Here is a 26,403-nt window from a genome sequence, read left to right as displayed (position 1 = left end):
TTAACTTCTTTACAAATTTCCAGAAGCTGTAATTATTTCTCTCCCATTTTTCAGGTAGATTTTGCTGTACATTTTGTTTACCATATTGTCTGTGTTTGTAAGTGCTGTCTTTGTCTGGGAAGATCAAAGAACTTCCTGTTGCTTCCTGATTGTCTGATTGTAAATGGTCTCAGTGACATTAGGTTGGGGATCCTGAGAGTACTGAGTCCTTCCTGAAGGTGCTCCAGCTGCTCTCCAAACTCTTGCTGCACCTTCCTGAATTCAATTGCCTAAGGTATGCTGGTAGGATTCAGCCTGGTATGTTCATATAGTAAAAAGAACAGGTGTTTCTGTTGGTTGGTATCTACATTAAGTGTTGAAATACACAGAGGTTTCTGTTTTGCACCAAAAGTTGATTTCTCATTCCATATTTCTCATAGCCTGTCAGATAAGAACCTGACTGAGATTTTCAGCCCTGGCTGTAATCAAAACAGTGACGTATAATGACAGTTAATATAGCTCACTGCAAAGATAAACAATGGTTGCAGATGGGCAGACAGTCTGTGTTCGTGGAAGGAAGGAAGTCAAGTGTATAGTTTAGAAGATCTCTAGCAGACTGAGGGGAATACATGCTGTAGAAGAAGGGACCTGGGACTGGGTAGGAATTCTGTTTTTCACTAAAGGTGAGGTATGTATTTGCTTTACTGGATTCTTTAATTCAGATACCAACTCATGAACAGTCTAAGCAGTCTGCTTTCTTTAACAAAGCATTTGTAGAACCGCTTAGCAGTAAACTGGGTAAATTAGGTTGTGTTGACCGAGTGACCATAAGTGATAAATTGTAATAAATATATAGTTGAAGTTCATTCATCTAAATGTAGATATTTCTTCTGTCTCCCTTGAGAAAGGAACAGGATCTCAGACAGGAGCTTCTCAGAGTAAATGCCAGAGATGTTATTAAGTCTGATGTGTAACATTGGACTTGAAATAAAAAAGAATTACATAAGGCAGACACCCTTTTCTTCCCCCAAAAGTATCAAGAGGCTACAGATAAGTGATGCAAATGGGGTGCTTTTATTACCTTCAGTTATTCTGCAGGTCTACGTTGAAAATGGTCCCCACATTGTTTTTTAACAAAACAATTTTGCTTTTAGAGATAGGACTTAACTTGAAAATATTTGTAATCATTTTGTGTTGTTAACCATATAATACTGAAAGTGCTAAGACATTTTTAGATACAAATAGCAGTCACTTTTTATTTAGCTAGGAGTTCTCCACAAGAGAACAATGAAGCCAGGGAATCAGAAGAATGATTTGCAGTTCACACATTAATACAACAACCTCTTTTGCTATTTTCACAAGAAAGCAGCTGTTACTTCTCAGTGCTGGGCATTTGGATGATACATTCCCAGCAGAATGTTTGGTAGAGTACCAGTTGGAAGTGTCCAGAGACTATTTTGTGTAGCTAACAATCCAAAAGTGTTCAGCTGGCCTGCAGCTGGGTATGGTTTGGGACTGTTAGAAAAGACATGCAACGACTGTGATGGTAAGAAAGCTACAGGTCACTGTATCTGTTTGTTTTCAGGTTTATTCACACTTTATCTACAAGGAATTTCAGTCATTCCTATGTATTTCTTCTCAAAAGAAATATTTGATAGGTATATGAAAAAAAAAATTGGTCATAGCCCATGAACAATTTTACTCTAACAAACTCTAGTAGTCTTGTGATGTGGGAGGCAGGTGGCAGAGTTCTGTGAATAAATAAATAGTGTACCAAAGTACCTGCTTAATATTTAACAATGGAGAGTATTTGCTGTCATGTGCCTTGTGCACCCTGATTTAGTGATGCATGCTTTCACGTGAATAAGAGAAGGTCTGGACATTTAGTTTGTGGAGAAGGTGTTGTATTTATGTTTTTGGTAAAAGCTGAAAAATTCTCCCAGTGTCCTTTGAATAAATGCAGTAAGATTTTATGAGGTTTGCCACACATACAAGAGAAGAACAATTGACATAAATTTCTGAAATATGCTGGTGTGTTAGCTGTATGGAAGGTCTAAAAAAACATTTTTAAAATGTCATAAAACTTTGAGAGTAGTGGCTTGCTTAGTTGTGGAAGTACAGAGACCTGTTGAGAAGAGTCCTGAAAGTCACAAAAGCTAAAGTAGTTTTTTTTTTTTTGGTTGAGCTTTAAAGAACAATTCTGTCCTTTTGTTTCCAGAAAAGAGAAGCTGGCTGCCTGCTTCACTTCTGCCATAATCAGGAGAAAATTTGGAAGGAGAAATTCTCCATTTCAGAACTAAGCACCATGATCTTTTTCTGAGGTCCGTTCAATTATCCATGGGGTTATAGATCTGAAGCCATGTTTTGGGGGCCTGCAAGGCACGGTGTGTTGCTGCGTGCCCAGACTTTGGTTTTGCAAACCCCCCTCATCAGTGTTTACAGTCTCAGTTCCTCTGCGGACACTTGAGATGGTGTGGTTAGAATAAACTCAATATATAAAGTAAAAACCATATGCATGGGTGGTTTAAATTTGTGAAGGAGAAATTCAGAGCTGAAGACAACCCTCTCGGGCAGAACAGAGCTGAGCTGCATTGTTTTGCTTCTCTGTTCTTTCTGGTTACGTAAGTTTTATTTCAACCTTTGAGTTCTCAGTTGCAAGATTTTCTCAATTCTGGTAACTCTAGAAGTGAAGTGTTTTCATGGACATGAATTTGCTTCACTTTTTCCACAGCAGAAGTAATGTATTATTAACAAGGCAGTGGAGAAGTCTGTTTTAAATAATTGAGCAGGTTTCAGTAATAGGTGAACTAAGGGGGAAGAAAGACAAAGAAAATACATGAAATAAAGATGAGTTTATATTGATGAGATATTGTTTTCTTTTTCTGGGCAGACCTTTTAAAACTGTTGGCAGAGCACACAGAATACAGGTCAACTTTCCATCATTGATGCAAGATCACAGTGTTAAAATTATACAGAAAAAATTTCCCCCAAAAAAACAAACCAAAAATCATATTTAAAAAAACCAACCAAACAAAAACCCCAACCAACCAGAAAAAAACCCCACTCATTTTAATATCCAGGGCAGAAAGCTTGATGCTGATACATCAATCACACAGAAGAAAGCTTAAATTTATCAATTTGTCTTGCTTGAAAACAAACACTTCCCAGATGAGTTATGGGTTTCTAAATTGCAGTGAGCACTGTATACATAACCCCTTGAATATTTTTTTGATTTATTATCGTTTTTAATTATTGAAAGATGAAAGCAATTCCAAGTGGTTTTTGTGATGTTGAAGTCTAGTTTTTTACAGTTAAAGTCTTTTGAAGACACAGGAAGCATCCACACTGACTTTTTTAGACTGACACCTGAAGTTGCATTCAAACTACAAGTTCAAGTGAAAGTGCAGTTTTCCAGGAAGGAGAGAGAGAAACAGCCAGCACTGAATGGGCTTCCCAGAGCCCTGCTGTGCTGACAGCCCTCTATCCAGTGCATGTGCTGCTGGACAGACCCTACCCCCATAGCATCTGTGTGTGATCTAATGGGCAGTCAGAGCCCATACAGCCTAAGATTTTATTCAAAGAGAAGCTACCAGCTAAACCAAGTGTGACTGTGGTACCACATGGTTACTGCTACTGACTCATGTGGCCAAGAGACTCTGAAATGGGCAAAAAGAAAGGGTCATCTTGCCCTAAGAGGCTCAGTTATGTTTATTGTTTGCTCACTTGGACTTGTTGGTGTCAGGTCTAAATCTCTGTGTATTGTTAGGTATGTTTTTATTTTGTATTTCAGACTTAGTAATATAAGAGTAACAGACGGGGCTCTTGCTTCAAAGACTTTGGCAGAGGTGCACAGTTATTGCTTAGTTCAAAATTCGTATTTTTGTGACTTCAGCGAATTTTACTGAAGAATTAGCAACTTTGTGGTACGCAGACACTCAGGGACAGTGTGCTTGTTTTAAAAAAAGCTAGTTTATTCAGAGCTTTTGAGTTGTGTAGCATGTGTGGACAGTCAGGTCTCTCAAGGGGGATTGCCAGTCATTGCCCAGATGATGGCAAGTGGCAGGAGGCTCCGTCCATGCTTGCAGGGCATCGTCAGCTGGATCAGGGGAGATTCCCCAAACTATGACTGCCCAAACTGCATTTGTTCTCAAGTCTTACAGTTGGTCTGTGATCCTACATGTCCACTCTAGCATGTGTGATCCATTGCTATAGTGTACCTTAAGCTACATATAAAACACTTTCTAAGTTAACTGTGTACACAAGACTGTCACACATGACCTTATTTACCTGCATCTGTAGGAATAGTTTCTGTCTGGTCATTTTTGCAGCAGAAACTGCATGGGGGAGCTGTTGGGTCAGGCATAGTCCCTACTCAGGATGGTAGTTTGTGCCCTGAAGCAATGAATTGTGCCTCTCACTTGGCATGTGCACAGGAGGAGCCTGCAGGGGAGTCTCTGAGGCTGCCTGAAATTCCTGTACGGAGAGGTCTTATAGCAATTAGTGAAATAACGTTTTTCTGAAGTGAGCAGTTTAGTCATTTACCTTGTTTCAGGTCAACTCATATCATCTGTGCACAAACTGGCAGGGAGCAGGTGCTGGACCACTCAGCAAACTGAAGGGTAAGTGCACTGGTTGTGTGCAGTGACAGTTACACCACAATTACAATTACACCACAGCTACATTACAAACTTAAGTTTTCATCTTGATGTCACAGTTATAAATCAAATTGCATAGACTGTGCCACAGTATGCATGTACATGTACAATAGTTGTAAGTCAGTTTTATTCTTTCAAACCCTCAGTTTTTAACATTATAGATAAAACAAATTTAAATGAAGATGGCCAATAATGATGATTAGTTACACTGTAAGGAAATTTAGCTTTCAGTTCCATTCTTTATGGGTACTTTATGCTGTCTGAAAGCTGTGAACATATGTTGATGGTCTCAGTCTAGATTTTAGCGAATAGAATTTGAACTGTTCAAATAACAGTAGATATTCTGCCACAACATAGCTGTGCTAAAACCTGAGATTTATTGCCGTATTTGTGCTGTATTGCATGGTGTTTGTGAAATTAGGCATCTGACTATATTTGCATGTTGGGCAAAAGTTCATAGTGCTTTGACCTTTACCTAATGTGTATGGGTACCACTCAGAAGACTGTTTATCACTAAAACCAAATAAACCTAAAAGCCTTGCTTTATCCAGTTGTCTCCTCTGAACTAATGTACAAGACCATACTTGCCATTCCTCTGCCAAGAGTCTGTAGGTGGACATTAATATCGTATCAGTAATGGCCTTTTTTTTTAAGTGAACCTTGCATTGCTGAAGTATTTATTGATTTCATCCCAGCTTTGTCCCAGCTTTGTATGTGATAATGTGACCCACTAGGTTACTCTTTTCAGGTAAGTTGCTGCTGAAAGCAGATAACAAAAGCTTTTATGAAGCAAGACCAGGTGGTTGCATTTGAAGGTGTTTCAGTGTAGGTTGTGTTTGTCCTCATGAGCTATTCAGTAGCCAGCTAGACTCACCTGGAGACAGGTTAGATGCAAAACTATCCTCTCCTGTTACAAGTTCTGTTACTAAATCCCTCTGCAGAATAGCAAGGAAGGTTTCTTAGGTGGAGTGGGTTGCATGTTAGTTAGAGTCAAACAACGCCAAAATTGAGATGGAGAATTTTTGGATGTACCAGGTTGAGTATCGTAAAAAAAATGTAAGTAGACATTCAAGAGGAGAAATGAGGTAACTAGTACTTTTTTATTGCTGCACTTCCGCTGATGGACCTCTCTACATAATAACAGTATGCTTCACACAAACCTACTATGTTTGCTCTGACAGCATTTTTCTTAGGCTTGTAAAACTTGTTTTATTAGCAGATAACGAAACAGTCACTAAGCATTTATTTCAGACTTCAGTTGTAGTGTTTTGAGCAGCTATGCAAATTGTCTATCCACTACGATGTACCAAAATATTTCTTGTTATCGCTGTGACTGCATTCTTTCCTTGTGCATTGTAAATGGTACCTCTAAAAATGCATTTTGATGCAGAAGAGAACTGAGTGTTTTTTCTTCAAAGGCTGAACTTTTTTATACAAATGTTTTTGGGGACAGCTGTCATGTCCTGTCATGTAGCAAACTTTGTAGGATGTTTGATGCTTGGGTTTGGTAGTTTTGGGTTTGGGTTTTTTTCCCCAGAAAAATCTGAGCAGACATTCAAACAGAGCACATGGAGAGCTGTGTGATCATTTTGATGGTTGCTTAATTCTGATACTTCATAGATGAAAACAGCTGAGTACAGGTATTCGCAGTGCTGCTGGAGTAACTGTTAATAAATTTAAATGGTGCAAAATTTCTTAATGCCAGCAACCAACTGGTTTAAGCGAAATCATTTATTGTTATCACTTTAGTGTGTGAATGTCAGAGCTTTCAGGCATTTTAAAGAACTTTTTTTTGTGTGGAAATGTTGGTGCTAAAATATGATATGTTTTACTTTGTTTCTTTGTCTATTATTTAAAGCTTAATCCTACAATATCCTGATGTCTTTATTAGGTTGATAGTATTGTGTACCTTTTATATTTAATCCTAACACAAAAATACTATGTAACTATTGGAAATGCGAGTACTATGAGGACACTTCCTAAGTAACTAGGAGTTATCATTTGTGCGTTTGAGTCACTGTGGTGCTGTAATTTTGGTAATTACACAGCAGGTCAGGGGGAGCGTGTATCTCTCCTACAGCTCCTGTGTGAATGACTGTGCAAGCACATGCCAGCATTCTAGGGACCGTTTCACAGCTGCATCTCCTTTTTGCCCTGCAGTTGTAATTCAAAACATAGGGAGATACAAGGGCTGCTCTTCTACCCAGGAGACACCTGTATAAGGAATTACCTCTTAACTCTTTGGAAGTAATTATAATATTTAGTAATTATCCAATACAGACCTTTTAAAGGAATGAAGGTAAAGAGAAATAGGAGAAGGAATTTTATTTTCTTGTTTTGTTCTATATCTGTGAAGCTAAGCTTGTAAAATTTAGATTTTATTTTCCACACTATTTCATAGAACTCAAATGTTTCAGCTGGAGCAGAGGGAGCTCCTAGACTGGAGCTGCTGCCAGCTGAGAGCACTGGAAGTGTAGCCATTTTCTGGTATGGCTCACTGGTTTAGAGAAAAGCCATGCCATGTGATTGTTTATGAAACCAGAAGAATAGTATTAGATTTTTCTGCCATCAGTGATGAACCGCTGAGCTGGCAAAGCTAGGACCAAACTCCTTATGTCAAAGGAGAGTGCAGAATGCCAGGGCTGCTGGGCGAAACGCCCAGCTTGCATAGCTAAATGCTAAACCTTTCTTTGAGGATTCACATTTTGGCATATGCACTGACATGTTTTGCAGGTACCTCCTTAAGATCTGCCTTTAAAAATACCTGCTGGGTTGAAGTTTGTACTTTCTTTCATTTTGGTCGCCTTCATTAATTTCACACTCTGTGTTCTGTCATACCCCTGTACCACTCCTCCCTGCTCTGGACTTCAGATACCTTGCTACAGCTTTTTGGTGTTGCCAGCATTCATTAGGAATTGTCTATGATTAGAATATCCTTTCCCAAAGCATTCTTTTTCTTTATCGAGATACTTGCTGACTTACCACGTAGATCTAGTGCATGATACTGTTTTTCTATGCTGTTCCCTTTGTTCCTCTGCTATGACATTCTTGATGATCATGAATGACTAGTACATGATTGGAAAGACAGTTTCTCCACTGAATTATTTATGGTGAAAGGAGAAGAATGAGGAAATCTGATCTAGAGAGCACAAGTATAGTGCTGAGATCATAGCATGGACTGTGAAATACTTTCCAAGTTTGCGCTGTATCTAGGTCGAGGAGCCATAGTCCTTGATTACACTGGTATTGAATATCCCTTGGATACATCACTATTACTCTGTATGATTTGTAAGTGTTGTTTTTTAGGATGATGGAATAACATTTATGGACAACCACTGCAGCTTACCTCTGCTGAGGTTAGATTAGTTTAGCACTTCAGGTTAATTATATCCAAGAGCATATGTGTTTATGGGGAAATTGCAGTCTTTTCTTCACTCTCCTCGACGACTAAATAATTTTTAGCTGAATTGGTTGTGTTCTGGTCATGGTCAATTCACCTGTCTCCCCTCACAGCTTACTTACTAGTGACTTTATATTTTCTTTCCTAGAACGAGTTTAGGATGAAGTCAGCCTTCAGTAAGCATGCAGTCATTTCCCTGCATGCAATAGGCAAGCAGTTGTGCCACTTAAAGTCCTGTAACTGCAGCTTAGTTGAATGGTGACAGTAAGTGTAAGTAGTTGGCCCAGTACCAATATCAGACAATCCTCAGTTCACCTTGCAAAAATACAGTTTTATGACACACTTTTGGCTGAGTGTTTCTTGTCGCTGAGTACAGCTTTTTATTTTTCCAACTCCTTAACTTTATGTATTATTGACAAATACAGGTGTTTTTTAGAAGATTCAGCGGTTCTGAGAAAGTCCAATGGGAAACTGAAGTGTGATCATTATGATAAAAAGCAAGGGTTACAACATTAAAAGTGTTTGTTGTGTTGGTTTTATTTGTTTGTTTGTTTTTTTCTTCCCCTCTCATCTCTTATTTCCACTGCCAAGTTAGAGGAAAATATGAAAGAAGAATTTCTACATTGGTCACTCAGATTATTATTTAATTTTCTTGCCATGTCTAGTCTCCATCTCCAGATTCCTCTTCACCTCGGGGTGCTGAGTCGGCAAGTAGGCAACATCACCAGGATGTCTGCAGTACAGCAGAGGCCTCCACTAATAAAGAGGTAGAGTGAAATTTTTAAAAAGCCCACAGTTTTGTTCATGTAAATTTTGCCTTTTTATTTTCCTTTCCCCCTTGTACCTGTGCAATCCCTTCTCTTTTTGCAAAGTTGCAACAAACTTGGAAAGCTGATTTGTAGCTCCTTTCCCTTATGCTTGCCTGGCTGGCTGACTGAATTTCTAACATTTAAGACTGTTTATCATGGCCCTTCTGACTCTGTGTTCAGATGCCACTATATTTAACAGGCTGGGAAGCATAGATTTAGCAAACAGCCAATATCGCCTCTGTATTAGAGGCAAAAGAAAGAAGCCCTTTGCTTTTTTCCATGCAGAATGTCTTCCTGCAAAGAAAAGGATGTTTCTCAGCCAGATGAAAAATCTTGCTTAAATGAACTCAGGTGGTATTATATGCTGCTTAATATTTTGTCATTGTAGAAACTGACCTGCCAGTGATTCACAGTCAGAATTCAGGTCCTGACTCCAGGCTCCTCAAAATACAGTTAAATACTTGTCCCCTACCCCTCATCTGGCAGGTTTTTACACTGCAGTATTTCCACCAACAGGAAATGAGAAGTGTGAGTAGAACTTCTTGCAGTGTGAAAAGAAAATAATTTGTCATAAAAAGTATTTGGATTAGTATAGAATGACTGGCTCTGTAAACAGAAAAATCAGCAAATATTTAGTTTATTTTCTTTTTTAAACTTCAAAAAAATCTAGAAACTCTAGTCTGACAAGATACCATATTGTTACTGATAGCAATGCATGAGTTACTGTCCACAATGAAAAAAACTGATCTGCTCTAACTGGCAATAGTGATTAAGTAGAAATACTAATTATTAATCCATTCTTCCCCCCCCCCCCCCCCCATGTTATTGTTAAAGAATAAAAAAGCTTGTAACATGCATGTATTTGTGCTGGTCCGTATTTGCATTTAGAAAATAATGAAAGGTTTCAAAAGACTTAAAACACTCATAATTTCTCATGTACTTAAAGCCTTCAACAAGAGATTGTGCCATTAAATATTCATCTGCTATATTTGTTAGCTTGTAAAAGCCTTTAGCTTTCTTCAGTACAGATTTGTCACTTCATATATATCCTAACTTTTAGCAGTTTTTAGATATCAATAAACTTACCCAAAGGAAGAAAAGAAACAAGATGCTACTCATTTCAGTTTTTAGAATGTGCTCACACATGGTGTCAGAGGTGGTAAATCAGGTTTCACTGTGGGATGTGTCAGGCAGGCTGTTTGTTTCCCTCAGGTGAGCAGTAATTCCTGCTCTAGCACTTCTAATGGAAGAACAACAGTGATAAAGTGGCCTCATAATTTTTAGGAATGACTTCTAGGTCTTTGTAAAACCTTTTTTAAAAATACAGATTTTACAATACTAGGTGGCAATGGGATTAACAAGAGTAATGAAACATTAATGAACTTAATATTTCATTATTCATGATATGTAAATTAAAAGGTGTAAGTTTCCTCCTGTTGGTAACTTTACCTGTTACTTTACTATTTCTCTGGTCTTCAGACCAGTGGCAATTACAAACAATTGTTGAAGACTGTGTGGGCGGTGGTCCAGTAAAAACATTTCACCCGAAGAGATCAAAAAGCCACAGTTCTGAAAAGGCATGTCAGTGTCCTCACACCAGCTTAAATGCCTTAATATCAGGAGATTTTGGTTTATTAACATCTTTATTTATGCTAGTACAATCTCTAATGGAGAGCTTTTTCAATTTTGCAGTACACTATAGTCATTTACACAAGGAACAGCAGGCGGTCACAGGCTGTGCAGGATCTGTGTGTCATGCATCTTTTGTTTTTGTTTCACAAGTTTTGTTTTATAGCAAGATGAGCATCATTGGTTGAAAAATACTACTTTTAAAATCCATTTTCTGTTTGTTACAATGGAAAAGACTCCTTGGCGTTAGTCAACTGAACTGTCACATAACTGTGAACTGCCTAGTTCACAATGGAAAACAATGCAGCATATATTTCAGTGTATGTTGTCTGGAAATATGCTGGAAATTGTCTTAAGATATTATGCATTATTCTGATCATACAGAGATTTTTCTTTTAATAAAACTGTATTAAACAGTCATTGGAGGAGTTACTGCTAATACAATCAGTTGTAGATTCATTAAAGTTTTGTAATCCTTGGGATACCCAGAATTCTTATCTGCAGCACATGTGATATCAGCAAGTATTTCAATATACCTATTGCCATCTGTATATTGCCACACAGAATTTTCTTTGATAAATTTTCCTATGTTGTTTGCATTATTGATTATAACAAAATGATGAGTCTTACTCACTGGAAGTCGTAGCTTTCACATGTTTGAAGTGTTAGTCTTTCACATAAAATTGAAGTCAGAAGTAAGGTCTTACTTTAGACTGTGTATTTACATAGGCAAGTCAGGATTTTTTTTGTTTGTTCACTTTTTACATAAGTGAAGCTACCAGATGTGGTTTTGTGCTTGATATTGTGTAACCATACTTGGTGGTGAGATGTTAAGTGAATTCAGTTACTCCACAGAACACAGGTTGCTACCTAACCTGTTAAAATTTAGAAAGCTTTTTGTAAGGCTGTATTAATGTGAGGGATACCTCTAAAACCTGTCCTAATGAATAACAGAATTTGGTTAATGAATAACAATTCTGTTAGTGAATAACTGACCAGGCTGATGCTTTCAGTCATGAATAATAACACTATAGCCTTATTTTATATATTCCTGCAGGTATTTATTTGAGATATGATGTATTCTCTGGCATACCTCTTGATTAGTAAAATTAGAGCACCTATTGGTAGACAGTTAATATACTATTGAACACCCACAAGTAACTGAACACTGGGCCTAGCATGTTGCCTGGTAGGTAAAGACACAAATGGAATACATTGAATTTAAATCTAGTAGGTGCTTAGATTTTGAAAATACTAAATGTAATAATAAATCTTAATAAGTGGTGATCTTCCTTTGATAATAAATATGACTGATTTTCTTTTTTTGTCATGGAGAAATTTTGAATGCATATTTGTGCATGCTCTGTTCTGTTTGAAATCCTTTTTTTCTTAATTACAGTCCAGAAAAAGCTTGGCTTCATTTCCAACCTATGTTGAAGGTAAGATAATTCTACAGTTTCTAAATGTTTTTTCATATCCTCAAACCAAAATATTTAAAACATCTAAAATTTTATTTTTATTTGCTGAATAGAAAAACTGCAAGGGTTGGGTGTACTCATTTAGAGTAAATTGTATCCAGTCTGGAACCTGAGCTAATTGTACTGTGCTCTTTTTGTAGTTCAGGAACTTGGAACTTTTATTTTTTTAGTGTTTCATTCGTAGTTTCTATGTCAGTTCTGCTGATTTTTTTATCAGTATCACTTAAAACACTACTAAATTTTTGTGGTATTTACACAACACATATGAATATGTGTGGACAAGGAAAACAGTCTAAGCGAGAAGATTCTAGTGCTCTGTTCTGCACTGATTTCAATTGGCAGATTCAGTCCAATCTCAGTTGGATTAATTAGCAAAATTGAATTAATTTGATTAATTGGGAGCCCTGCCAAAGGAAGTCTGCATTGCTTTACAGCTGCTTGTCTTCTAATTAAGTAGTGCTTCCTGTCTTAGAGTGAAGGTTGTGTTTGTACTAGTGCTGAATTTATTCAAAACAATGTGAAAAAGCAAGTTACCTGCTACATGAACTTCTGTTACCTTTCGTATGAGTCTGCATCCTGTGTATACAGGAAGACTGCATGCTGTAAACCACAGTTATTTCATTATGTGAGCAGCAGCATATTTCATTGTGACAGAAGCAGAAAATTTGAAGTTTCATTTAGTTTTTTGTCCCCTAACAGTGCTTGTTGCATATGCTTGATGGAATGCCAGAAATACAGTTGAGATGATACATCATTTGGACTGTCTTGGAACTCCTTGGATTACTTTACAGTGTGCTGTGTTTAAGCTATTATGTGATAATTCTCTTTAGACTGCAATTGGATCATTTTTTAGTCTTCAGTGTATGAGCTGCATATTTTGGAATCTGTCACTAGAATGTCAATAGCGTAAACTTCATACATTGTTTTGAAACTAGATGAGCTCTGGAATTTTGCAGCAATGAAGGATCACTCTAGAACTGAAATTCATCTCCTAGTGGTAGCCCTGTCTACCAAGGACTATCTTAAATAGTCCTTCTCTCCTCAAAAGATAATAATTATAAATTAAAATTTTCTTAGATCTCAATCCAGTGCAAAATTCCTTAAAACCCCAAGTTTTTCCATTTTTATGCACTAGCAGTCCAAGAAAATCTTGCTAGTACTTTCATTCAGGTAATAATTTAATTGTCAGAAGTAGTAAATGGAGGGGATCTTAAAAAAGCAGCGCTGTCTGTGTGTTCACCACTGAAGAAAGTAAAGCACATGCCTTTTTTGGTTTTAATATGCTTCCTTCTGGGAGTCTTATCTACACTTTTGTCAATTTATATTTATGATTTTTGTGTTTTGATCAGAAATTGTACTATAAAGGGGTTTGTGCCCTTTATAGTGAAGTGATGAAAGTGGTGAAAAGGCCTTGGTATGTAGAATAACGAATAGCAACACTTGAAATGCCGTATGGTTTCAGGACTGGAAGAGTGTGCAAATATACAGTACTTCCAGATGCATACATTTCCTTCAGGAAAAAATTCCCGTTTTGGGGGGCTTGAAAGTGACTCATTCATTTTGAGAGTTTTCCAGATACATAGTATCTGAACAAATTCTGCACTTTGGAGATGAGCATCTTAAAATTACTAGTCATAAATTTTCATATTTAAAGAAACCATAAAGGAGACGAGCTTGCTGATAAGATTTATGTATCTACTTCTGTCTGTGTGTATAGTTTCAGTGTCTCCAGCTCTTTCTTTTACCATTTTAATCTAAATAGTGACTTGCATTTCTTTGGGGCCAAAGTTACCCATGCTCATTCTCAGGGGCTGTTAATCTCTTCAGTTAGAACAGAATTGGCATTCTGAGTAATGTTAAACTTTAAGCCCCATCACCTTATAGCTCAAGATACCCCTTGAGCTAATAAAAGCTCCCTTCCGATATTGTAGGGTTTTTGCTTTGCTCTTACAGGAAAAAAAGGCAAACTGAAAAAGTTTATTTTTTTGGTGATAGAATATAGACACTTTTACTCTTAGCATTCTCTAATACGATTTGCATTTTTATTTGTCTTGAACATAATTAGGTTAACCAGCCTCCCTTTTGGATCATGACAATTTTAACATGTAGCAAGGTGTTACAATAGAACATGTTTGCATATACAATTTTTAGATACAAATGCCAAATACCAAAAACTTAGGAGATCATAAATGCTGCTGTGTAAGGATTTGCATATTCAGGTACTGAACACTTCAATACCATCTAACTTCTCACAGAAGTTGTTGGGAATCAGGTCATTCAGAATCTGCAGGACAAAGAGTTGTTCTGCCGTTAGGAGAGCCCAAGTTCTGTGTATTTAACAACATTTTTATTTAACTTTGTCCTTTACCTCAATATCGTTGTTGAGACTAACAGTGATGGCATAAAAGTACTTTTCTTAATTGGGCAATCAGTCCTCTTGGTAAGGGGAGACATTTTGTACCTGTAAAGCATTCCTGTGGAGGCTCTACTGCAGGGGTCCTCAAACTACGGCCCGCGGGCCAGATACGGCCCCCCAGGGTCCTCAGTCCAGCCCCCGGTATTTACAGACCCCCCCGCCCCCCCCCCCCGCTGGGCGCTGGGGGGGGAAACCAAGCAGCCGCAGATGGCTGCCTGCCGCTGCATCCGCACGCCCACCCCCCGGTTAAAAAGTTTGAGGACCCCTGTTCTAATGCCTGTTGCACTAACTGCAGCTAAGGCACAGGTGAGCAAGTGGCTGATGGCTGTTACTAAATTGCACCCTTCCTCTTTCTGTTGTGACTGTCAGTCTTACCATTGCAAGGCTGGTTTTGGTGGGTGAGGAAAAGCTCAGTGACTGTGTCTGTCCCTTTATAACAGTGAAAAGTTACAGAAATTATTTTGCTCAGGGATGATCCCTGCTCACAAAAGAACAAGCTATTATGAGAGATGGGCTAGATTAACAGTTAAGGCTTTTACTGGAGAGACATTGTATTGAGTTTGTGTGGCAAAGATTTGGTAGTGGGTGGGCTACAAGGGTCCCTTCTGTGAGAAGCTGCTAGAACACTCCCCCATGTCTGATGGAGCCAGTGCCAGCCAGCTGCAAGACTGGACCCACTGTTTGCCAAAGCTGAGCCCATCAGCAACACTGGTAGCAACTCTGTGATAACGTGTTCAAGAAGGGGGAAAAGTTGCTGTGCAACAGTAATTGCAGCTGGAGTGAGGAGCCAGGCTATGGGAGAGAAGCAACTGCAGACACCGAGGTCAGTGCAGACGGAGGGGCAGGAGGGGCTCCAGGTGCCAGAGCAGATCCCCCTGCAGCCCGTGGTGCAGCCCACGGTGAGGCAGGCTGTGCCCCTGCAGCACGTGGAGGTCCATGGTGGAGCAGATCCTCACCTGCAGCCCATGCAGGTCCCCACGCCAGAGCAGGTGGGTGCCCAAAGGAGGCTGTGACCCTGGGGACGGCCCAGGCTGGAGCAGCTCCTGGCAGGGCCTGTGGCCCCATGTGGAGAGGAGCCCGCGCTGGAGCAGGTTTGCTGGCCGGGCTTGTGACCCCACGGGGGACCCACGCTGGAGCAGGCTGGGCCTGATGGACGGCACCCGTGGGAGGGACCCGCGCTGGGGCGGTTCGTGAAGAACTGTAGCCCATGGGAAGGGCTCATGTTGGAGAAGTTCCTGGAGGACTGTGTCCCATGGGAGGGACCCCACGCTGGAGCAGGGGAGGAGTGTGAGGAGCCCTCCCTGTGAGGAGGAAAAAGCAGCAGAGGCAATGTGTGATGAACTGATCACAGTGCCCGTTCCCCGTCCCCCTGTGCCACTGGGTGGGGAGGAGGTAGAGAGATGGGGAGTAAAGTTGAGTGTGGGAAGAAGGGAGCGGTGGTGGGAAGGTGTTTTAAGATTTGCTTTTATTTCTTATCAGCCTACTCTCTTTTGATTGACAGTAAATTAATTCATTTCCCCAAGCTGAGTCTGTTTTGCTCATGGCAGTAATTACTGAGTGATCTCCCTGTCCTCATCTCAACCCATGAGCCTTTCGTTATATTTTCTCTTCCCTGTCCAGCTGAGGAGAGGAGTGATGGAGCGGTTTTGGTGGGCACGTGGTGTCCAGACAGGGTCAACCCACTGCAGATGTTGAGTGCATTTACTTGGCATTTTGTACCTTTGAAAGTACTGGTTGCCATATGATCATGCTAAACTATGAAGTATTTCAGAGGAGTATTTGCAGCCATCAGGTTCAGGCTCAACTTGTCAGATTGCTGCTGTTTTGCTGTGGTTCAGCATCATTTTCCGCAGCGACTGCTTTCCTGTGTTACAGTTCCTGGCCCTTGTGATCCTGAAGACTTAATCGATGGCATCATTTTTGCTGCCAATTACCTTGGCTCCACTCAACTCCTTTCTGATAAAACCCCCTCCAAGAATGTGAGAATGATGCAGGCTCAGGAAGCTGTCAGCAGAATCAAGGTGAGGAATGGTTCCTGCTCCTTATTATATGCGTGCCTTAAGGTATGAACTTGTTTTTCCATGTGGGGTTATCTGTGGTTTCAGAAAGCTTAAGTTCCTCATCTTTCTTTCTGCAAAATAAATCACGTATTTAGTGATGCTTTTGGAACAACACTGATCAGGAAAATTTACCAGATAATTTTAATTCCCGTTTAGTAATACTTCTGCCATGTACTCTAAGCCAGATCTGAAGCCAGATTCAGTGGTCTAAGTTATATATTACCTGGGTATTGGGGGGAAAACAGGTTTAGGGTATAACCAGTAAGTACTGCAGGTGTTTCTTTCCTTACACTTGATGGAATGGGTACTGTGGTAATGTTTGCAGTTATTTTTGACCCTGTTGTGGGTACTAGTTTCTCCACCACATAATAGCTATGAACTGATTTAAAAAGAAAAAGAAAAGCCTGTGATTGTACCGAGATGTATGGAAAAAAATAATTTGTCCTGGAATCTGGTATGTTTGCTTTGTTTGTTTGGAAAACAGAAGTGCCTACCAATTCTGTACAGGCCGCAACAAGCAATGGGCATGCTGCTGTATTGTAAGTAACAATAATGACATTGTCAACTGAAGTTAAGTACTGCATGGTTGTAGAGTATGCTGCAATATTCCCACTACCCATATGTGACTGGGTGGTATGCACACCGCTTCATCTTCTGCTAATTCAGCTAACCAACACAATCTTATCTGAAAGTCTTCTTTAGTTTAATACTTGTGTGTTCCTCTTTTGTGTAGTTTATTTTGGATTCCAGCTCAAACTTTGTGTGCAATCGTATAAAAGGGAGAGGAGGAGAGACAGTATGTTATCAGCAAAGCCGATAGCACTGTCTATTAAAGGTTGGCTGATTCTTCCTACTGTTACTATTCCTTCCAATGTTTTCCATGCCAGGTGTTCAGTTCGGTCTGTGAATGAGACTTTCACAGTGAAGCTCTTAGTAGAACCATTGAGATACTTCCAGAAAGTGTAATTTTGCTGATGTTCAAATACATAATTTCTTGTAACCTTGTCTCTGAAAATCACTAACACTCTAGCATTTTCGAGGCAGGGGTGTAGCCTTTCTGTTACAGATAAGTCGTCTTCTGCCACCTCTGTAGAAATTTCCACAAACTTAAACAACTGCTGAACCTTTTGAAAAAGAATGATTTATCTGTGTTTATTGGAAACTTTGGATTCAGTGACATTTTTTAAAAGGATTTTTTCACTCAGCTTTCTCAACTCTGGCAGGTCTTGGTGGGTTCTTCCCAAAGCTACAGTGGAGATTTTCCCCTAGAGTCTGCTTCTTTCCTGCTCTGGGTGTGAGTAAGGCTGTGCCTCGCTGTTTAATAGTCCCCATGTGTTCTTTCCTGATGCTGGGCCACATGGTAGAAAAGCTGTCTGATTTGAATGCACAGGAGACTAAAGGTAAGATAGAGAAGGGAGTGAAATACGGGCTTCAGTGAGGCTGGATCTAGGAGGGCCACATCACTGGAGATTGAAAGGAAAGATTAGCAACAGCTGCTGCAGGAAACTGTACCAGGAACTGAACGTGAACCTGGGGGTGGGCTGGAAGTTTGCACCTGGAAGGTAAAACTTGCATGGGAGTACACTATTAGACAGAGATTGAAAGAATGTGTTACAGAAAACAGAACAGAATTGGTTCAAAGTGGGCCTGTGAGATGGTGTAGAATCTTTCCCTGATACTAAATGTATTTTTTAGAAATTGTTTAACAAAATAAAGTTCTTTCTGAGGATTCTGTTATGCCTCATCAGTGCTGTGCCGCAAAACGTAAGAAATCTGTTCAGCTCATTTCACTCACAAACCCCATAGTTTATACATCCATACAAATTGTCAGACACATATATTCTTGGTTGTAGTAAATTCACCTCAGGATGGAGGCCCAAGTAATTACATTGTTGACCTGGTAAAACCGTAGCTGGTGTGCAGAATTTTCTGAAACTGTATTTCAGAAAATTATTGGCTTACTGCATGGCACACAATACCATTGTACACTTCCTTGACAGTTACTGCTTTTCTGCTTCTAGGTGAAGCTCAGGCAACGTAAATGTACCTCCCTGCACCTTGGGGTTTTTGGTTTATTTGGGTTGGTTTTGACTGGTTTTCTGATTGCCATTAAAGCTAAACCTTTTAAGTGAGACATCCATTATGATAGAGTTCCTGCTGCTAAATTCATCACTGCGTAATATAGGTGTTAGCCCAAATGTATAAAATATTGTTCACACAATGACTAAGATACTTGGGTGCTAGTCGTGTTTGTTTACAGTGTTAGGTGTTGCATGTGAAACATTTCTCTGTAGTTAAAGAAAACAAAGGTTATGATTTAAGAATGAGTTTTAAAAATTTTTCAGACTTGAAGTTAAGAACATTAAAAAGGGGGAAGAGCTTTGTTTAAAGCCCACTGTGTACACATAGCTTCTCTATGAGTGTGTTCCTTTTGAATTTATTAATCCCTATAATGTTTCCTTTTAGCAGAGCCTTCAGACCACATAGTCATTTAGAATATGAACAGATTTTGAAAACAATTCTCTTCGCTGCTGCTTTAAAGTATCTCTTCAGTTTAGAAGTATGAGGGTTGGGTTGGTTGTTTTTTTCCTTGGACTTCATCTCTGTGAAATCAAACTAATTTAAAACAGATGCACTGCTTTGAAGATGTTTGTAAAACAGTTATTTCACATTTCCACTAGCAGGTACTTTCAGTAATAGAAAGGGTATATCACCATCTTCAGACCGTAGTGTCGTTTCTTTAGATACCACAGAAAAAAATGCCTTTTCACATTTTGCTTGGAGTGGAGCTATAGTACTTGTAACAATAAAAAAGTTGATGTTCATGGTTACAATTCACAGCTGATCTGTGTTGGTTACATTTCACATCTGAACTAACAATTAACTTTCATTTTTATTTTTCATCAGCAGATTTGAGCTGTGTGGCAGGTTTGAACATCTTTAGATAACAACTGATGTAATTACTGAATGTAATTTAAGGTAGAACCCGTGTGTGGGAATAATACGCACATTTTGTTCACTCAGTATCATCTCGGTGTTCACTGAGTTGCAGTACATTTTTTGTAGAGGTTAAATGGGTTGAGTATCTTTAAGACATCCTGTAGGAAAAGTGGAAGCTTGCTGTTTTTTAACAATTTGTAATTTTGGAAGTTGCTACTAGATACATAGTTAAATTTAATTTACCTGAAATGAAAAGTCTGGACTCTATATTTTTAGAAAAACTGTATTTTATTTAGATTAAGTAGTTTCTGTTTTTTTCTAAAAATTAGAATCTTTTGCTCTGAATTAGCAAAATAACATGGTGATAAAGAGGATTGGATTGATAAAGTGTCTTGCATAGAATTATCCTTTTTTTTTTTTTCCCATGGACCATGACTACTTTTCATGGCATTTCAGTGTAGTGTTAAATCACTTACTAGATTTGGTTATTCCATATCATCACCTTAGTTTTATGAAATATTTGAAAGTAATTCTTCAAAAAACTAAAATACTACTAAGACCAGATGCTTCCAGTGCAAGAGCAGAATTTTCATTAAATTGAATGATAGTGTGTTTTGATGAATCTGTGATTCTGCATTGTAAACCTCTAGCTCAAGGATTTTTTCCCCCCCCTTTTTATTCTTTTTGGCTGGTGCTTTTCTTCTTTTGTGAGGTCCATCACTCTGTAAAGTTTGGGGAGTGGGGCAAGCTGTCAGAAGAGAAGCTTGGTTTTGGAAACAATTTAAATGCTCTGTCTCCTGAGTTTATCCCCCCCCCCCCCCCCTTGTCCAGTGTATAGCAAGCAGCTGTTAGTCAAGATGATTATGTCATTTCTGACTACCAATTTAAATTAATATTAATCTAATGAAGCGCCTGCAGCATGAGGCAGTTATTTTTTTTTTTTATTATTATTATTGCTTTTTATTAATTGCTTTTGCAGTAGTTTGCAGTCACCGGGCTATCAAATATTTCTTAAGTTTCCAAAAGGTGACTAAAAGCTAGTGAGAGAATGTTATTTGTAAATAAGCAGCAAGGTCTGAAGTTTCAGTAGCCACTTTCAGATTTGTTTAGACAAAACCTGAGAGGTGGAAGTTGTGAGCATCAGTATAAAACATTTGATGTGTCTTGTGATTCAGGCTTTCTGTTTGTTCTTCATGGAAGTAGTTAGCCATGCATCTTTATGAAGCCTGTGATACTAAGCTTCCTTCCCACTACAAGTACACCTGTTAATTTAATTAGCTAAGAGGCAACAGTCTAAGCTAAGCAGCTTAGACTGTTGGAAGTAAAAGGATATCTGCCAGCCTGGTGAGTATTGTGTTTCTGCAGTAAGCAGGTCTGTAAGTTCAGTTCACCTGGGTTTGAATTAATGATTGCAAGCCTGTAAGAATAATGCTTATTTGTGTTGTTATTGTTGCCATAGTAGTAGCACATGAGGAATCAATTTGTTGCAATGGGTTGATACGTGTCTGGATGTAAATCAGTTAAACTACTTGGTGACAAGAAACCTGGATTCAGGTGTTTGTGGAACTGAAGTACATGCTCCACTGCCTTCTTGAAAAAATGTGGTAGTGTTAACGTATCTTTGTGCAGGTGTCACAGTAAAACCTGTTGTCCAGATATGCAATGTTAACATTGGTGTGGATGTATTTGCACAGAAGGAGGAGAACTTTGCACAGAATGGAGGTGAAAGTTAACTTGTGTCATTTTGTTTTTCCAGGAAAACAGCGTAGTTTTAGAGAGGTTATTTTCTGAAGACTGTTTAATTATGAGAGCATTAAGAAACGTCAGTCTAAATTCTTTAGATCTGAAAATGTTGGGGTAATAATGGCTAAGATTCTTCTTTCACCTTTTACATTGGTGTTGATTCAAAAGAAGTGGTATCATGGTTAACACTGCTGTAAATGACGGGAAGTGCCATTTTTTGTCCTTAAAAAGAATCCCAAGAAAAAAACTCACAAAACCACCCCCTTGTTTGTTTTGAGTAACATTTTAAATGGACGAAAAAACCCAAACACTAAAAAGCAACAACAAGAAAAAACCCAAACCTTTCATGTTCTTCCTGACTTTTTTGGTACAGTTTATTTTTTAAAGTCATTGTGCTAAACATGAAAATTTTAGGCTTTTTTTAAGCCAAAAAGAAAAGGAGGAAATTAATCTAAGCAGGGACTAATTTAGAACAGCTAGTAGTCTGTTAGCCCTGGCATTAGCATGCAGATTCCTGCTTGACTTGGAGTCTCTGTAAGTCCTTCTCTAACTATTGTCCTGTCTCTGTTTGTTCCATGCTAAGCAGATGGCCCAGAAATTAGCCAAAAGCAGGAAGAAGGTGCAGTACAAACTCCCATCAGCTTGATGTTATGCGTGTTGTTTTCTGGGAGGGATTTTTGCCTTTCTTTTTATTTTATGTTTTTATTTTCTGCATCCAGCAAGGTTTTTTTTAGATTTGTTTCTGAGCCACCATACAAGTTGACATTTCTCAGAAATCAGTTGCCTGATCAGCCATTTTTTGTTGCTTATCATTAGCCATTTCACATTAGAAATAAGAGTAAAGATTGGATGGTTACAGGCAGTACCCAAAATGCATACTAAAGAAACAGGACTGACATGGCAAAGGTTTTAATTCTGTAGAACGATAGATTAAAATTAAGTCTTTTATTTATTTATTTATTTTGTTATCTTTCTATAAGAGTGCTTTGTTTGATTTACGGATGTGTCAAATTGCTGGATGCAAAAAAAACCATTTATGTATATACACATAGTAATATGCTGAGATTGACTCATTTTAGTAGTAAGTTTCATTTATGGAGTTTCTAAGTATCTTTGAGCAAATATTATTTTTTAAAAAATTAAATTTTTTTGCTTTCTGTTAACAAAATACGACTTCTAAAGTGTGTTAGTGCTTGAATAATATATTGTCTGACTGTGAAGGTCTTACCAGAACTGCATTATGAATTGCCTAAACTGTACCTACCTGTGGTGCAGGTTTTTCCATTGGTCTTGGCAGTCACTGTTAGCCCATACACAAATTTCTCAGGCAAGAGATGCAGTTACGCCTTTCTATGGCTTGTGTGAAAAACCTTCTTTAAAGTGGGATTCATAGTGTGGGAAAAATGGGAGAATAATTTTGATTGTCATGAAATCTTTATATAGTTCATGTTGCAGTCAGGTATATTTTTACTGAATTGGTGAAGCTTTTATGGTGTTAACATTTTTTTCAAATAATACCCAGTTCACTTTCACATATATGTATATAGTTTCCATATCTTTGTGTTTGGCTTCTGCAGTCTAATACTCTATCTTGCATTGCTGTTCTGTTGACTGTGTCTTGGTGCACCCCTGTTCATAAGCTAACATAATTAGTAACTATGTACCTAATGTGTTTGTTTGACACTAATCTATTTATTTTCAGGCTCCAGAAGGTGAATCTCAACCCATGACTGAAGTAGACCTCTTCATTTCTACACAGAGAATAAAAGTACTGAATGCAGACACACAGGTATACACAAAGACACCTTTGTCAGTATTGTGGTAGTAGGCTTCTGAAACAGACTTCCACCTACCTGCCAAAATTTGTCCTTTAAAAAGTCCAGGTACCATGCTCAAGAATTGTGTCATACATGAAATTACTGTGGTGTGTCTGACTGTAGAAATTATTAGAATTTGCAGGTAAGCTAATTGCAGTCAGCTCACTTCTTATGAGCTATAATGTGTCAAGTATTGATTGTGTCCAGAGTAACCCAAAATGTTTGCTTGTGGCAATTTGAAGTCTATAGTCCTTTGCACATACATGCCCAGCATACTCACATGCCGATATTGAGGCCTGTATGTGCTTTTCCACAGAAAACACAGCTTTAATTTGTAAAACTTGCTCTTTGCTTTACTTTTGGAAAGTGAAGCTCTTGTTTTCTTTTGGCATCTGCCTTCATGCATGACAGGTATTACAGATTTCACTTGGCAAAGGTCTTATATTGTTTGTTTTCATAATGCTAGGTGTGCAATAAGAACTTCATTGAAACAGGTACTTATGTTATTTTTTGTATTCCCCAGGAAACCATGATGGATCATCCCCTGCGGACCATTTCTTATATTGCAGATATAGGAAATATAGTTGTTTTGATGGCTCGTAGGCGAATGCCACGGTCTAACTCCCAGGATAATGTGGAAGCATCTCATCCTTCTCAAGACGGAAAGAGGCAGTACAAAATGATTTGCCATGTCTTTGAGTCTGAGGATGTAAGGAATTACTCTGTCTTGTAGTTTTCTAGGGGTGGAAGTGTAAGCATATTTTAGTAGGCTTGAAGTCCATTGCAAACAGTCCCATTTGTTCTTTAACTGCAACAAAATACTTCATCTAAGTAGAGGAACATGCCTTCTGTTTGCATGTTTGCACCTGACATTTTATTCACAAAATTGGTGTTTATAGTAATGCTTCCCATCTGCCAGCTTCTTCAGTGCCTTTCAGTAACAATGAGAGGAGGGTCCAGTTGCCACAAATACTAGCTCAGATTCCGTGTGTGAGAGTGAAAGCCTATCAGATATGCCTATTTTCCTAGAGAAATTCTAATCCTAAATCTTGCATCAAGTATCAGTCACTGATTCGTACTAGAAGGTGAGGGATTTTTTTTGTTTGTTTGTTTGAGACTTGTACTGGGGAGCAGTTGCTGACATCATATCAAAAAGCCAGCAAAGGAAGTTGGTAATTTCAGCAGTCCCAAAGTATGCTGAATAGAGACACAGCTGTGTAAATTTTAGTCTATGGTGCAGGTTACTAAGTTACATGATATGGGACTTGATAGTGTGTTTTCACAATCAATGTGCATAACTTGCTGATTTTATACACTTTTTAAAGCTCAGTAACTGAAAGGTAAAATCCATCATATCAGATTGAAGTGGATTGATATGTAGTTGTCAGGATCATAATCAGGTTAGCCCTAATAATTTGGGAAAATAAAAGATCTCAGTTCTCAGCCCTCCAAATAGCAGAGTATTACTTAAGAGAACTAAGGTGAAAATCAGTTTCTTATCAAATACTCCTGTGTCTTCCACTCTGTAATGTATCAGCAAGGACTTGGGAAGGTTTTCTTGAATAAGCAACTGATTTTATGTAATGATGAATCTTTACTAAACCCATGTCTGTATAAAGTATATGGGTGCAGATTAATGTACCTATATGACTTACTGCTGAAGTTAAAAAGTAAGGACAAGAGCACTGACAGAATTGATCCTCAAACAAATTTTTGACAGAGAGCATAGGAAGTTGTGATTTTTTTTTTCCCCAAAAAATAAGATGTAGGCCACTTTTGCAAAGCCTTTCAAGAAACTGGTGTGAAAATAAAACAGCTTTGATGCTGCTTTTCCTGTCTTTCTAGTCACAAGTTTGGACACCGCTTGCTGTCTTACTGGCCAGTTGAAAAGGCAAAAAACAGTCAGATACCAGAGGCTGGAGCTTATTTTCCTTCAGCTTTTGGTGGTCTGACTATGATCCAGACTTCCTGGATCCGTTTCCCAGGCTGCTATTAATACTCTGGCTAGCTGGATTCTGTTTCCTTCTGGGGATAACTGACATTACTTTCTGTGGTTTGTTTGGGTCAGCCCATATTTGTGTCGGATGTGATCCCCTCTCTGCCACGGGATGTTGACCTGGAAAGTATATGCCTGTAGATGAAAGAAAAACATTGCTCAGTGATGTGAAAACACGCTGAGATGTTACAGGAGATTATACCTCTCCTTAGTCACGGTATAGTTCACAAATAGATTGCAAATTCATCTCAGATACCCAAATGACTGAGAAAGAGTTAGAATGGAAACCTTGCAGCACCTGTTAACAGCAAGGAGATGGCAGCTTCAAAGATACTGTAGAGCCAGTGGAGTTGTACAGCCTGTTCATACTATAAAACTCATATATGTATCATTGTCACCTTTTCTTCTTCTGGGGCAGCTGGGTATTTTAGAAGAATTTACCCAGTAACTGACACAGAAGCTGTAAGTACTCAAGTGGCTGTTGGCCAGAATATGTCTCTACTTGGAAGAGTTCTTATCTAAGGAGGACAGCACTGGATTTTCAACTGTATTTAGAGCTGTATCTTTAAATGAGCTGAATCCTAGTGATGTGTCCACATGCTGGGTGTCCAACTGGGACTTGGTCTCTTCCTGGAGAGAAGATACATGTGTATGAATGTAAAGTCTGCGTTTATCTCCGCACATTACGGAGCTATGGAGGTGTAGTTTTCCCATTTTCTTGCTGTCTTGTTCTTGCTGTCAAAACTGTGTTGATCTGAGCATTGGTGAATACTGCCAGGCTAAATATTGGCCTTCTCAGCAATCATCCTGTTGTCATGAGCAGGTTTGAGTTGCTTTAAGATATAATCATGTTTTTATTTCAGGGTTGGGAACTCTTCCTTTATTAGGGACCAAAATGGACTTTAAGTAGAGCTGGTAGGCTGTATGAAAATACACCTCAGCAGTATCCATTCATCGCTAGCACTCCCCCAGCCTGTCAGCTGTGGAGCTGTCCTCTTCCCTCCCTTCATCACAGCCAGCAGCACTGTGCTCCAGGGGTCTGTTTTGGTACACACAGTGTCCAACTCCTGTTCGCTACACAGTACTTACTGCATATATTGTGCCAGTTATACACAGCAGTACTCTGCACCATGCTGTGCTGCTTTCCTCTTCTTTCCATTACCTGTCTCATACTAAACATGATCACTAACTCCAAGGGAGGCATCCCTCTGGTCTGCTGTTTCCAGCTGCATCTCCTACCTTGCACGACACAGAGCTTTCCACGTGTCTGCCTTGTGCCCAGTTTCTCTCCCACTGCTGCAGATAGGGAACAATTTGTGGTGGCAGCAGTGCAGTGTAGCGAGTGGCACATTTGGTGGCTTTAGGTGCAGAGAAGGCGATGGGAAGCTGCAGGTGCAAGAGGGTGCACACAAAGGGCAGGCAGAGAAGGACAGGGACAGGTAACTGGCAGACTCATGGGAGTTGGAGAGAAGGAAACAAGA

At 38.9% G+C, this 26,403-nt stretch overlaps 1 protein-coding gene across 2 annotated transcripts in view; it reads left to right on the top strand.

Moving 5' to 3' along the window:
• APBA1 (amyloid beta precursor protein binding family A member 1) overlaps positions 1 to 26,403 on the top strand; it is a 90,115-nt gene that overhangs the window by 54,956 nt on the left and 8,756 nt on the right. The window contains exons 3-8 of one of the 2 annotated variants that reach the window (XM_056324989.1): positions 8,700 to 8,801; positions 11,872 to 11,911; positions 16,242 to 16,387; positions 21,696 to 21,728; positions 22,812 to 22,898; positions 23,450 to 23,635. In XM_056324989.1, the coding sequence (XP_056180964.1) occupies positions 8,700 to 8,801; positions 11,872 to 11,911; positions 16,242 to 16,387; positions 21,696 to 21,728; positions 22,812 to 22,898; positions 23,450 to 23,635 (594 nt within the window). The remainder of the gene's footprint in view (positions 1 to 8,699; positions 8,802 to 11,871; positions 11,912 to 16,241; positions 16,388 to 21,695; positions 21,729 to 22,811; positions 22,899 to 23,449; positions 23,636 to 26,403) is intronic. The other variant, XM_056324990.1, reaches the window with a different exon arrangement.

Source organism: Falco biarmicus, chromosome Z (assembly GCF_023638135.1).
Source record: "Falco biarmicus isolate bFalBia1 chromosome Z, bFalBia1.pri, whole genome shotgun sequence".
Lineage (NCBI taxonomy): Eukaryota > Metazoa > Chordata > Aves > Falconiformes > Falconidae > Falco > Falco biarmicus.
Note: the sequence above shows the minus strand (reverse complement) of the source record. Positions and strands in the feature narration are given on the sequence as shown.